Below are 12,993 nucleotides of genomic sequence, written 5' to 3'. Positions count from 1 at the left end.
GTTCTGGGGGCATGTCACCTGAAGTAATTCAGCTCTGTGTGGTTTTCACCTTGATATACCGGTAAGTTCTTTTGGCTTTTGAGTTTTAGGATCACTGTTTGTGTTTTTTTTCCATTTTGATTTGTTTTATACTCATGAAAAACACTTCAATGGTTTCAAAGTCAAATGAAAATTTCAAAAATAGACTGAAACACAATGAAACACAGGCTACAAAATAAGGTACAGTCCACACTGGTTGGCATCTAGCCCCTGGCCATGTCTCTCCCTCCCCTATAGCTAACCATGTGCTTTCTCTTTTGTTTTATTCTCCCATTTTGTGTGTGTGTGTGTGTGTGTGTGTGTGTGTGTGTGTGTGTGTGTGTGTGTGTTTAACATAAATGCTATTTTAAACAGTGGCAACAGTCAACAATCTAGGATGGTTATCACGTCCTCTGTAGAATATTCTATTGCTGCCAAAACTGACCACCAAGAACATTAGTCAATGACCTAGAAAATACTTCTGATACAAGGCTGAAGGAACAAAGGACACCGGGTTGGCTCTACTCCTGTTCACAATGTCAAACAAAAACACATAAAAGCACCAAAAGCCCAATAGCAACTCTGTTATGGTGGCGGGATGATGGTCTTTTTTTCTCCCCCTTCCTGTATTGTCTACATTTTCTGTAACATGATTAGATTATGGTTTTGAGGGAAACTGCTAACGTACAAAAATTCAAGGCCCTTGAATGACTACATGTCCAGCTTCTTTAACTCAGTTGGGGCTGTCCCCGAGCCCCCCAGGGTCCAGACAGAGGGGAGAATGTGGAAAAGCAGTGGCTAGCCAAGCACCTGTGTTACAGCTGAGGACGGTGTGATCGGCACAGGCGCACACCTGTCCTCCAGGCTCTCTGGGCGCTACTCCCGGAAACCCAAACTCAAGTGCTCAAAATCCTGAACACAAGCCAGGCAGCCAAGCCACGGGCAGAGCTGGCACAGGGCACAAAGCGCTACACATTCCTGGAGCTGGAGCTGGATTCCTGAAGCTCGTGCTGCTCTGGCCTCAGGCGGTCTGCTACTCTCCAGGGAAGGGGAATACGATCCAGAGTATCAGAGGGGGAAAGAAGGAAGGAGGGAAGGAGGGAGGAGTGCGCCCAACGCTGGAGAGGAAGGTGGCCAGGGCTGAGCCACCCTCTGCTTTCCCAGAAGGCTCCAGCTTTCCTTCCTTAGCTCTCCATCCCCCACCCCCTCTTGACCCTCCCAGAAGCCCAGGCTGGAATCCTGGCCCCATGTCCTGTCTTGAGGCTCCGGGGTAGGGGCTGTAGGGGGAGGATCCTGCAGCCTCCAGGCCACAGCACTGTAATGGGCACGGGGAGCACGTGGGATGTGAGTGAATCCTAGAGGGGGTGCCCCACCAAGCGCTCACCGGGAAAGACTTGATGGACCACACGATCTCGCTGTTTTCAGGGACCCACTTGACGCTCCCCACTGTTGTCTTGAACTTGGGCGAGTCGGCGTCATTGGGCACAGGGATGTGGATCTCCACGTTGTTGGCCGTTGACCGCCGCTTGAACTGGCTCTTGGCCTGGAGAAGAGGCCCACAGTCAAGGTTGTGAAGGGTGAAGGTGAAACAGCCCAGCCCAAATCCAGCCTGCCCAACAAAGACTATGTTCCCCTCGGCCTGGCCTGTGGGACCCTCCTCCGATCTGATCCTCAGGTATTCTCAGGCACCGCCCATGCCCTTCTCACCGTGAGAGTCTCCCTCTGCCTGACTTTGGAAGTTCAGTCGCTGTCTTTCTGCTCACTCAGCCTTTGGAGCTCCCCATACCTCCCTCTGGCCCAGTCCTGGCCTCCTAGGACTTAAAGGTCTGTATCCCCAAGGCTGGCCTGAGCTATACAGGGTTTATTGAGCGGCAGGAGTGCTCCACTTGGCAGGCAGCAGCCCTTCTGGATGCCTGCACACAGGCCCAACACAGTGGCTGCACCCAGGACCTGAATGGTGTGTCTTTTTTTGGTGCCCTGGTCCCACCTGGGAATCTGAGCTCACAGTGAGGCAGTGAGGATGACGGCCGAGGGCCTCACTCCTCAAGATGGGAGTCACAGAGCCCTATGGTGGCCCGAGCACCAAAGGCCCTGGAGCAGAACACACACAACAGGAGGGGCTGTGCCCTGTCCCCCCATCACTGCCCTGTCCCCCAGGCTGACGCTTTGCACAGGATGTACACGCACCTTGATCATGTACTCGATGCGGCTGTGGGAATGCTTTTCAATCACCGACTCGATCCATATCAAGGGCTTGACCTGCCGGGGAGGGTGGAGATGGCACTCACACCCGGTCGTGTAACAAAGCCCCGTTTCACAGACAGAGACCGAGGCCTGGGGCGATGGGCCATTTGCTCAGGTGTGAGCCCGGTGTGAGCCTGGCACACTGCAGCCTGGGGCTGCACTAGGGAAGGCTGGAGTGCAGATCCAAGTAGCAGGGAGCTCTAAGGGCCTCTGTGGGAATGTGGAGGACATCACCGGGGCTGTGCTGGTGGGGGTGCCCGGGAAGGGGCAGTGGTGCCAAAGGGCCCTGGCCCCTCACAAAGCTTGGAGCCCCAGATCTTCAAACACAGGCTCTGTGCATCCCACCCTGGGTGTCACCTCGTGGACACGAGACACCCTGGATGGGAACTGTCTCACCCCAGGGAAAAGGCAGGAGCCTGCTGGAGCCTCCCTGGCTGCCCGGTGGTGACAGCCAGCCCCAGGTGAGGGGCACCTGGGGCACTCACGTGGGTGTTGAGACGGTAGGACATGAGCTCGAACTCGCCGTCGGGGGGGATGAAGGAGATGGTGCGGTCGTTCTCGAAGCGGGACAGCCGCACGCACTGGTGGAACTTCACATCCTCCAGCTCCACTGACTTGCTTTTGCCTCCTGACGGGAGGTGGGGGTGAGGGTGGGACAGACCCAAGGCCTTGGGGGTCACTCTCAGCAACACTCCCACTGCCTGGGGCCCACCCCTGGCAGAAAGCAGAGCTGTCCCCAAATCTGCAAAAGCATCTTGGGCCACGAACACCCAAGGGGCTGGGTTCCGAGACAAACCCCCCCAACTTTACCCTCCCATCCTTCCTCACTCCCCGGAGGCCCCTTCAGCTCCTGACACTGGGCTCATGCTGAGGGCAGGGCTGGTCGGCCTGTTTCACACCAAGTCCCCAAGTAAGGTGGCTGCTCAGGACACGTTTGTTTAATGACTAACACACCCAGCTGAGGGTTCCTGTTGATAGTTCAGGGTTCCTAAGAGCCCTGGCCCCATTGTCTGTTGGATCTTGGGGTCCTATCTTGGTTTCCCATCTCACAGAGGGGCTGTGGGTGTTGAACCCAGCCCCAGGAAAGGAGTCGCCCTGATGGGCTAACCCCTGAGAAGCCCTCACTTCTGCTGCTGCAGAGGTAACTGACAACGCAGGCCACTGCACCCGCCGTGCTGGGCCTGTGGCAGGGGGAGCCAGGTGGTCCAGTTGGCAAACATGGAGCCCCAGCAATGTGGACCCTTGAGGCTGCTCTGGCCCTGCCCCAGCACAGGAAGTGCGACTTCCAGGCCAGGTCCCTTCTATGAATTTATTAGTTATTAACTTTGGGTATCATTTCTAGGTATCAATTTTCATAATTGTCTTATAAACAAGATGCTTGAGATCGTGTTCCTTCGCTCAGGTGAACGTTCCCTCAGCTCTAACTTGAGTCCAGGATGAAGTTGCCTCGGGGGCAAAGGCTGCTCTGTGCATAAGGCCCCTTCAGCCCAGGCTACTCACGGCCCGTGTTGTCGAAGAGGACCTTATCGTTGAGGCCCAGGCGCAGCTCGGGCATGCCAGAGAGGAAGACCCGCATCTTGATGGAGCCCACAATCTCACTGCGCAGGACGTTGCCATTGGCGCTGACCTGATGGGGAGAGGTAGGCGTGAGGGGAGGCTCCAACTTGCCGTCCGCCGTCCTCCACCATGCTGCCTGACTCTCTCGGCCACCCCCATTCTCAGCTCCCTTCTCACTGTCTCCTGAGCTGGGGAAGCCTCGTTCGTCCCATCCAGCCTTCGTGCCAGGGTCCATGAGGCAGACACTCGTGGGCCCCACCCTCTAGGCCTCAGGCTACAGGGGTTCCTCCCTCATGGGCAGGCCTGCTGACCTGGGCCTGGAATCCTGTCTGAGGGATCTCTCATGCCCTCTGAGGAGTCCTGAATGCCTGGGGCAGACCTGGTGCCTCGTCCATGTGCCAGGTCTGCCCTGCCAGGCCGTGCACTTGCCGGCCTAGGCCTGGCCTCTCAGAGCAGCCAGACTTGCTTTTCTCCAGATCCTTTGTTTCTCCCCGTGGGGACTGCGGAGGTCACCAGGCCCACATGCCCAACGGCTTGTTAAAGATGGTGCTCCCTGGGCCCTGACCCCTCCCAGTTCCCCGGGCTGCCCTGAAGTCTAAAAACCACAGATACAAAATAGCAATGCACTTGAACAGATATGGTCACGATGTTCACAGACCAGGCTGAGCAGTTCCTCTGCACCAGGGGCCCTCTCGGCACCCTCAATAGTCTGTGGGGTGGGGCTATGACTTGGGCCACCCTGCAACTCACGTGCCAACTGGGAGGTATCTTAGAGTGCAATTAAAACTCACAACAGGCTGATGGGCAAACCCTGAGACTGTCCAGGCTGCTAGAGCTACTCTTTCATGTCCATTTTAGAGATAAGGACACTGAGGAGGGAGCTGTATACCAAAGGCACAGAGCAGGTGGCAGAGGTGCTGGGGCCACAGCCCTGACCAGCACCCCAGAGAGGCCCTCTGCCTAAGGCCACATTCACACGAGCATTGAGACTGAGGCCACCCAGGCCACTCCTCAGAGGCACCAGCCACGCTTCCACGGTGGAGGGCCCGAGCTTCCTATCACTGCAGAGAAGCAGGAAATTCTGTTCAGTCTTCAACTTGAGGGTCCCAACAGCAGCGCGTGCCCCCACGAAAGCCCTTTCCTTCTGAGAGGAATGGAGAACAGACATCAAGTGGATGACAACCCTGAGATATTTACAAAACAGGACAGAAGGCCGTGCAGGGTCTGGCTCGGTCACCTCTATCGTTCACTATACTCTGGCCACACTGGCCTCTCGCTGTCCACATCCCAGCAGGCAGCTCCCTGGCTCCACAGTGCACAGCATCTGCCGCCTCTCACCAACCCCATCTGCCTGGCTCGTTTCCCTTCTAGTGAGGGGCTGTGCCAAGCTGCTCACTGCTGGGTCAGCATGGAGCCAGTGCCCGAGGGCAGGAGGCACTCAGCAAGCACAGTAGACGTGGGTCCTCACTGTCTGGGCTCTGGCAGGCTGCCACTCCCACCTGCCTAACTCTGTGGGCCTTCTGTGCTCCCCCCGACGGTGACTGTCCCCAATCCCCTTGGGGAGTCAGAACCATATGGTCTTCTGTAACTGAACACATGAGGTCATAAACGCTGGGAAGGCAGGACCAGGAAGTGGAGACAAAAAGCCATGCAGCCCACAAGGCTAATTTTAACCCTGGGCGCAGCAATCAGGATAGATTGGCCTTCTCAGCTGAGGCGTGAGTAGTGTTCCAAAGCCGGTGCCTTCCCTGGGGTGGGCACAGAGGAGGTATTTGCTGAGGGGTTGGCTACTTGAGTGTACCACTCCATCCAGATTTCTGGAATCTAGAGGCCGATGTTGACTCAGCTGCCAGCTCTGCAAACACACTTAGGAAGGAGGCATTCTAACATGCCTAGATGTGCATACCTGCCTCATGCTGCCTCATGTATGAAGGAACAGAGTCCTTCAGGTACAGCCACATGTAGGGACGCCTCCAAACCCCCACTGTGAACTCTCCACACTTTCCCATGCAGCTGTTTATAACCTGCTCTTGGGATTTGCTTTTCTATCCAGGACACCCCAGAGGCAGATGGACCATGTTCTGGGCTCAACGAACAATTCAGACCAAGGTCCTCAGGCAAGAAGGAAACATAGTTAGCGAGGCCACAACCTCACCCCTAAGCTTAATATGAAGAAATACAGTTATGTTAAGTCCACTGGGACTATCTCTTTGGGAAGCACGCTCAACAATGTCACATCTGAAATCTCAGCCTCCAGAAATCCTGCCCAGGTAAGGGAGGTACTCAAAATGCACGTCTGAGGATGCATGAGCATGCTCATTTCTTCACCATTTGTCACAGTTGGAATGAGCACACCTGAGTGAGCCACATAACAGGACTGGCACAGTCATCACGGGCTGCCCATATGGTGGAGGTGGGGCCATCTCTGATGCAGACAGGCTGAAGGTGAGGTGGAGTTGGCTTGCATCCCTTCTCTGCCATTACCTTCAGGCATGGGCAACTAACTATGGGAAGACTGAAAAGCGCAGCAGGCAAATCCAGGAGGAGGCAAGAACGAGCGGTGCCCCTCTCTGCCACACGAAAGCACAGAGCAACCCGGAAGTGGAAGTGAGCACAGAGCTCTCAGAAGCCTCCAACTCTGGCTCCAGAGCCAGAAGGGAAACTTCTGTCACTCAGGGGAGTACAGAAATCTCCCATTTCCCCTTCTTCTGTGCTTTCTACATCCTAGGACCCAGGCAATCTAGCCACTGTTCAGAAAGGGTAGAGCAAGCCCAAGATTCAGGCCCAAGTGCGGATAAGAATGACAGAGTGGGGATCTACAGCCCTACGTGTTTGGCCACAAAACCAAAAAGGAAAGCTGCAAGCAGCCCGAAAGTACCAGACAGATGGCAGAGAGTGAGGAGTTCAGGAAAGCAACCCCATGGAGTTGTTCGTGTCTCTAGAGCACTCTAGAACTGGGCTGCAGGGACGGGATCCTTATTAGCGCCCCAAAAACTTTGAGAACCAAACTTCCCAGTCCCAGACTGACCACTGGGCAGTGTATACTTGGGAGAGACTCAAATTACATATGGCACGAAAGCTTTGAAAACTGAACTGACTGACACTATGGCCTACAGAGTGGGGGTGGGGACTCGTGGCCTAAACTGAGCCAGGTCAACTATTGGCTAAAACAAAAATATCAACATTTTCCAAATAATTTAAATAAGACCTAGAATCTTATAAGATAATGTTCAAAAAGTCCAGGATATAATCTAAAATTATTCGGTATACAAAGAACTATGAAAATTCAGCTCACATGGAAAATACAATCCATAGACACCAACACTGACATAGATATTGATCTGGATTATCTGACAAAGACCTTAAACAGCTATGATAAAAACTGCAAACACTCTTACAACAAATGTTAAAATAGAAAATCTTAGCAAATAATTATGATATGAAGAAGTATCAAATGGAAATTTTAGAATGAAAAATGCAATAACAAAAACTCACTGGATGGGCTCAGTGGCAGAATGGTGATAAGACTAAAGGGTCAGTAAACTTGAAAACAGGTTAAAGGAAATTATTCAATCTAAAACAACAGAGAGAAAAAAATATGGAATAAAATGAACAGAGCCTCAGGAACCCATGGGACAATAACAGGTCTAACATTCATGTCACTGGAGTTTAGAAAGAAAAGAGTGAAACAATGAGAACAAATTTGAGGAGAAAATATCGCAAGTTTGGTGAAAGACATAAACTTACAGATTCAAAAAGTCAAACAAATCCCTAATGTTAGAAACCCAAAGATATCCACACCTAGACACATCATAATCTAACTGCTGTAAACTAAAGCCAAAAAAAAAAAAAAAAAATCTAGAAAGCAGCCAGAGACAAATAATATGGTGCCAACCGGAGAATATGGATTCAAGTGATTGTGGATTTCTTATCAGAAACCATGGAGCCCAGAAGGAAGTGGCATATTTTTAAGGTGCAAAGAGAAAACAGTCAAACCAGAATTCAATATCCAGTGAAAATCTCCTTTAGGAATTCAGGTGAAATAAAGACATTCTCAGATGAAGTAAAACCAAAGGAATTTGTATCCAGTAGACCTGCTCTAGAAGAACTGCTAAAAGAAGCTTTTAGATGAAAGAGATATGATAACAGAAGGAAACCTGGAAAATCAGGAATGAAGGCAGAACAACAGAAATGGCAAATATCTGGGTAAATATGGAAGACTATTCTCCTCCTCCTGAATTCTTTAAAGTAAATGTTTAACAATTGAAAACAAAAACTTTAACATGAATTGTCTGGTGGGGTTTCAATGCATGTAGATGAATATATAGGACAACTCTAGCATAAAGGGGTACTAAAGTTTCTAAATTTTAATTAAAGTGGTAAAATACTGATTCAAAGTAGACTGTGAAAAAGTAAGTATGTATTTTATAGCAATCACTAAAAAAGCTATACAAAGATATAGTAAAAATCACAATAAACAAAATAGAATACTAAAAATGTTCAAATAATCCACAGAAAAGTTAGGAAAAGGAAAACAAAGGGATGAAAAACAGAGAGGACAAAAAGAAAATAAACAGTGATATAGTAGATTTGAATCCAAAAAATTCATAGCAACAGTAAGGAAAAACGCTTTAAATATATTGATTAAAAGACACAGACTATCAAAATGGATTTTTTTAAATGACCTAATTATATATCGCCAACAAGAAACTCACTTCAAATATGATGCAATTGTTAAAAATAAAATTTTCTTTTTAAAGTAAAAGGATAGAAAGATATATACCATGTAAACACTAATCAAAAGAACTCTAGAGTGACAATATTAACAGCAAAATAGACTTCGGAACAAAATGATTACCAGAGATAAAGAGGAACATTATATAATTAATGATAAAGGGCTCAGTTCACTAAGAAAACATAAGGATCCGAAATGTGCTTGTATCTAATAGCAGACTTTGAAAATATGTGAAGCAAAGACATAGACAAATTCACAATGAGCTGGAGATTTTAATACTCCTCTTTCAGTAATACATAAAACTAATACACAGAAAATCAGTGAGAATTGCTAGAAGAACCAAATGATGCCTTCAAGCAACTAGATTTAACTGGCATTTATAGAACGTTCCATCCAACAAAAACAGAATATACTTTTTTTTCGAGGATACATGGAACGTTCACCAAGAAAGATCATATTCTGGGCCATTAAAACAAACCTTAATAAACTTTAAAGATCTGACATTATACAAAGTTTATTCTTAGACAACAGTGTAATTAAAAATTCTGACAAATAAAAATTTGCAAATTTAGAAACTAACCAACACCATATTAAATAACCAATGGGTGAAAAAGAAAGTCTCAAAGGCAAATTTGAAAATACTTTGAACAAAAGTGAAAATCCAACATACCAATTGTGGGACGCAGCTAAAGCAGTGCTTTGAGAGAAATTTATAGCATTAAAATGTTTATACTAGAAAAAAAGAAAGGTTTTAAAACGTTATCTTCAGTTTCCACCCTAAGAAACCAGAAAAAGAAGAGCAAAATAAACCCAAATCATGGAGAAGGAAATACTAGAGCAGAAATCAGTGAAACTGAAAACAAAAACAATAGACAAAAATCAATGAAATCAAAAACTGATTCTTTGTAAACATCAGTAAAATAGATGAACCTCTCACAAGACTGTCAAAGAAATAAGAAAGATGACATAAATTACCAATATCCAGAATATCAGTACAAACCCTGCAGACATTAGAAAGATAACAAGGGACTACTATAAACAATACAATGCATATAAATGCAATGACTTAGATGAAGTGGACCAACTTCTTAAAAACAATCAACTACCAAAACTCACTCAAGATGAAACAGAAAACCTGAATAATCCTATAACCATTAAAGAATTGAAATTTATAATTAAAAATATTCTGAAAAAGAAATTTCCAGGCTCAGATAGTTTCACTGGTGAATACCACCAAATAAAATTTAATATATACAACTTAAAATAGCTTCAAAAAAGTAAAATACTTAAATATAAATCTAACAAGACACGTGCATGTTAAAAACTACAAAATGCTGATAGAAAAGAATCAATGATGACCTAAATATAGAGACATGCTGTTTCATAAATAATGAGACTTACTATACTAAAGATATCCTAAAGATATCAATTTCCCCCCAAATTGATTAATAAAATTATTTACCACAATACCACTCAAAATCCCAGCAGACATTTTTGTAGATATAGACAAGCTGACTCTAAAATTCTATACAAAGGAACTAAAATAGTTAAAACAACTTTGAAAAATAAGAATGTTGGAGGAATCACATTATCTGATTTTCAGATTTACTACAAAGTTAGCCATCAAGGCAGTATGGTATTGGCAAAGGAAGAGACATACAGATCAATGAAACAGAATAGAGAGCCCAGAAGTAGACTCACACAAATATGGCCCATTGATTTTTGACAAAATGCTAAAGTAATTCAAGGAAAGGATAGTCTTTTCAAAAAATGTTAGAACTGCAAAAAATTGTTTTATATGCACAAAATGGATATAAACCTCATATCTTATGTAAAATTTAACTCAAAATTGATCATAGACCTAAATGTAAAACTATAAGACTTTTAGAAAAAAATTTAGAAGAAAATATATACGACTTTGGGTTTGGCAATGAATTCTTAAGACATCGCACCAAAAGCACAAACAATTTTTAAAAAATTGATAATTGGACTTTCTCAAAATTAAATATGTTTGCTCTGTGAAAGACACTGCCAAGAGTACAAAAGGACAAGCGACAGACCGGAAGCAAATATTTTCTAATTGCATGTCTGACAAAAGACTTATATCCAAAATATATAAAGAACTTTCAAAACTCAACAATCAGAAAACAAACAACTCAATTACAAAATGCTCAAAAGACATGAAAAGATACTTCTCCAAAGAGAATATGTAGGTGACAAAGAAGTACATAAAAAGATGTTGAATATCATTAGCCATTAGGGAAATGCAAATGAAAGCCATAATGAGATACCACAACATACTATTAGGATGACAAAAATAAAAACACTGATCAAGAATGTGGAGTGACCAAATCTCTCATATGTTACTGGTGGGGATGAAAAATGGTGTGGTCAATCTGGAAAATGGTTTGGCAGTTTCTTATAAAGTAAACATACACTTACATATGACCAAGCAATCCCACTCCTGGATATTTGCCCTAGAGAAACAAAAACTGTCCACACATAAGGCTGTACATGAAACGTTTACAGCAACTCTATTCGCAACTGCCAAACACTGGAATCAACCCAATGTCCTTCAGTGGGTGAATGGATAAACACACTGTGGTTCAGAATATAAATAAAGATAAATAAATGTAAAAAGAAACAAACTTTTGAAAAATGTAGCAACATGGATGAACCTTGAAGGTGATATGCTAAGTAAAAGATGCCAGATTCAAAAGGTCACATACTGTAGGATTCCACTCATATGACAATTTCAAAAAAAAAAAAAAAAAGACAAAACTAGAGTGACAGAGACCAGATCAGTGGTTGCCAGGAGTTGGGGATGGGCAGGACTGTGCCACCACCAAGGGAGAGCACAAGGAGGTTTCCAAGGTGACGGCGCGGTTTAGTGTCCTGAAACTGATCGTGGGTACACAACCCTGTACACAGGCTAAAATGCATAGGTCAATTTACCTAATGATAATTTAAAAAGTTAAAGTAAAGGAAAAAACAAATATATACAAAACAGTAAAACAAAACAAAAACCCAAAACAGAAACAAAAAATGTTATTTTGCAGAACCACATCTTATGCTCCCAGTTTTATAGAACAATGTACGTTTGTACAGCTATAGAATGAAGCCCCAAAGGATGACAATGAATTCTTAAGCAAGGTGGTCTTTCTGATTAGAGCCCTTCACTTTCTAACTTTACATATTGCTTTTTCTTTCTAAACAATGCACATGTATTGATTCTAAATAAGAACAAAAGCTAATGAAGATAAAACAAGCTCACATTGCAATGAGTGGCCCAAACTGAATTCTGCTGATCTGCTATCACATGGAACCTAAATATTTCTTAGGGCTTTGATAGTTTTAAAAATCTACTTGCTTTCATAACAATCATGGAGAGGATAAGATTTTAAAAGAAGAAAGAAAAGAAAGGAAGCCTACCAAGAGGTTGACTGACTCGATGACATCCAAGAACACCTCGTTCTTCCGGTACTTGATGCCTTCGGACCGCCAGGACACTGCGTTGGTGACAGTGGCTGGGGGCCGCGGGGCCCCCGTTTCCAGTTTGTGGCCTTCCTGAGTGATGTACCTGAGGGAATACACTCAGATTTAAGATGCCCAGGAACTGGCATTCTTGAAAACAGCCCCTCACTGTAGCAGGCTCCAGAAAAGGCAGGCTCTGGTTTCACCTGGGGCTGTTTAATTCAAAATTATCTTATGATTTTGGAAAAAACCAATAAACTAAAGTTACAATGAGTGTACAGCAGGGGTCCCCAACTCCCCAGCCGTGGACTGGTACCAGTCAGTGACCTGTTAGGACTGGGCCGCACAACAGGAGGTGAGCGGCAGGCGAGCGGCAAGTGAGTGACGATTCATCTGTATTTGCAGCTGCTCCCCAGCGCTAGCATCACCGCCTCAGCTCCACCTCAGATCATCAGGCATTACATTCTCATGGGAGCACCGGTCCCTGGTGCCAAAAAGGTTGAGGACCGCTGGTGTACAGCATTCATTTGGGGAGGCCAAGGAGACAGAGGCAGTGAGGAAAACCAGTGTTGGTATGCAGAGGAGACTAATCCCCTGGGAAAGTAACCTGGTGAACCTGCTCTCACTTGGGGAGCAACAGGCATAAGATGTGGGCAAATTACATGGCTTCTCTGAAAGTTCCTTTCCTCCCCTGTACAATGGGAGACAGAACCTCAGATTGTAAATAGACTGACTGTAAAGTGCTCACACAGGGCCCCGTTCACAAGAAGAGCTTAACCCATGGTGGCCATTATTTGAGGGGCAGGATTCCAGAGAAGGCAAAAAAAAAATTTTTTTTTAAATTACAGACTCCTTTGTGACTGTTAAAACAAAGGCAGGTGACTCTCTAACAACCAGGCATTTAGTATACCTTCGTGGATGAAAAATAAAGACTTAGTAATAGGAAACCACTCATCATGCAGGAA

At 45.8% G+C, this 12,993-nt stretch overlaps 1 protein-coding gene across 1 annotated transcript in view; it reads right to left on the bottom strand.

Annotated features, from left to right (window-relative positions):
- AP1M1 (adaptor related protein complex 1 subunit mu 1) overlaps positions 1-12,993 on the bottom strand; it is a 28,882-nt gene that overhangs the window by 7,593 nt on the left and 8,296 nt on the right. The window contains exons 5-9 of the mRNA XM_006904248.3: positions 11,987-12,134; positions 3,763-3,889; positions 2,748-2,890; positions 2,206-2,277; positions 1,403-1,561 (exon numbers count right to left, since the gene is read on the bottom strand). Of these exons, the coding sequence (XP_006904310.1) occupies positions 1,403-1,561; positions 2,206-2,277; positions 2,748-2,890; positions 3,763-3,889; positions 11,987-12,134 (649 nt within the window). The remainder of the gene's footprint in view (positions 1-1,402; positions 1,562-2,205; positions 2,278-2,747; positions 2,891-3,762; positions 3,890-11,986; positions 12,135-12,993) is intronic.

Source organism: Pteropus alecto, unplaced genomic scaffold, assembly GCF_000325575.1.
Source record: "Pteropus alecto unplaced genomic scaffold, ASM32557v1 scaffold160, whole genome shotgun sequence".
Lineage (NCBI taxonomy): Eukaryota > Metazoa > Chordata > Mammalia > Chiroptera > Pteropodidae > Pteropus > Pteropus alecto.
The sequence above is the reverse complement of the archived record's forward strand: the minus strand, read 5'-3'. Positions and strand labels throughout refer to the sequence as shown.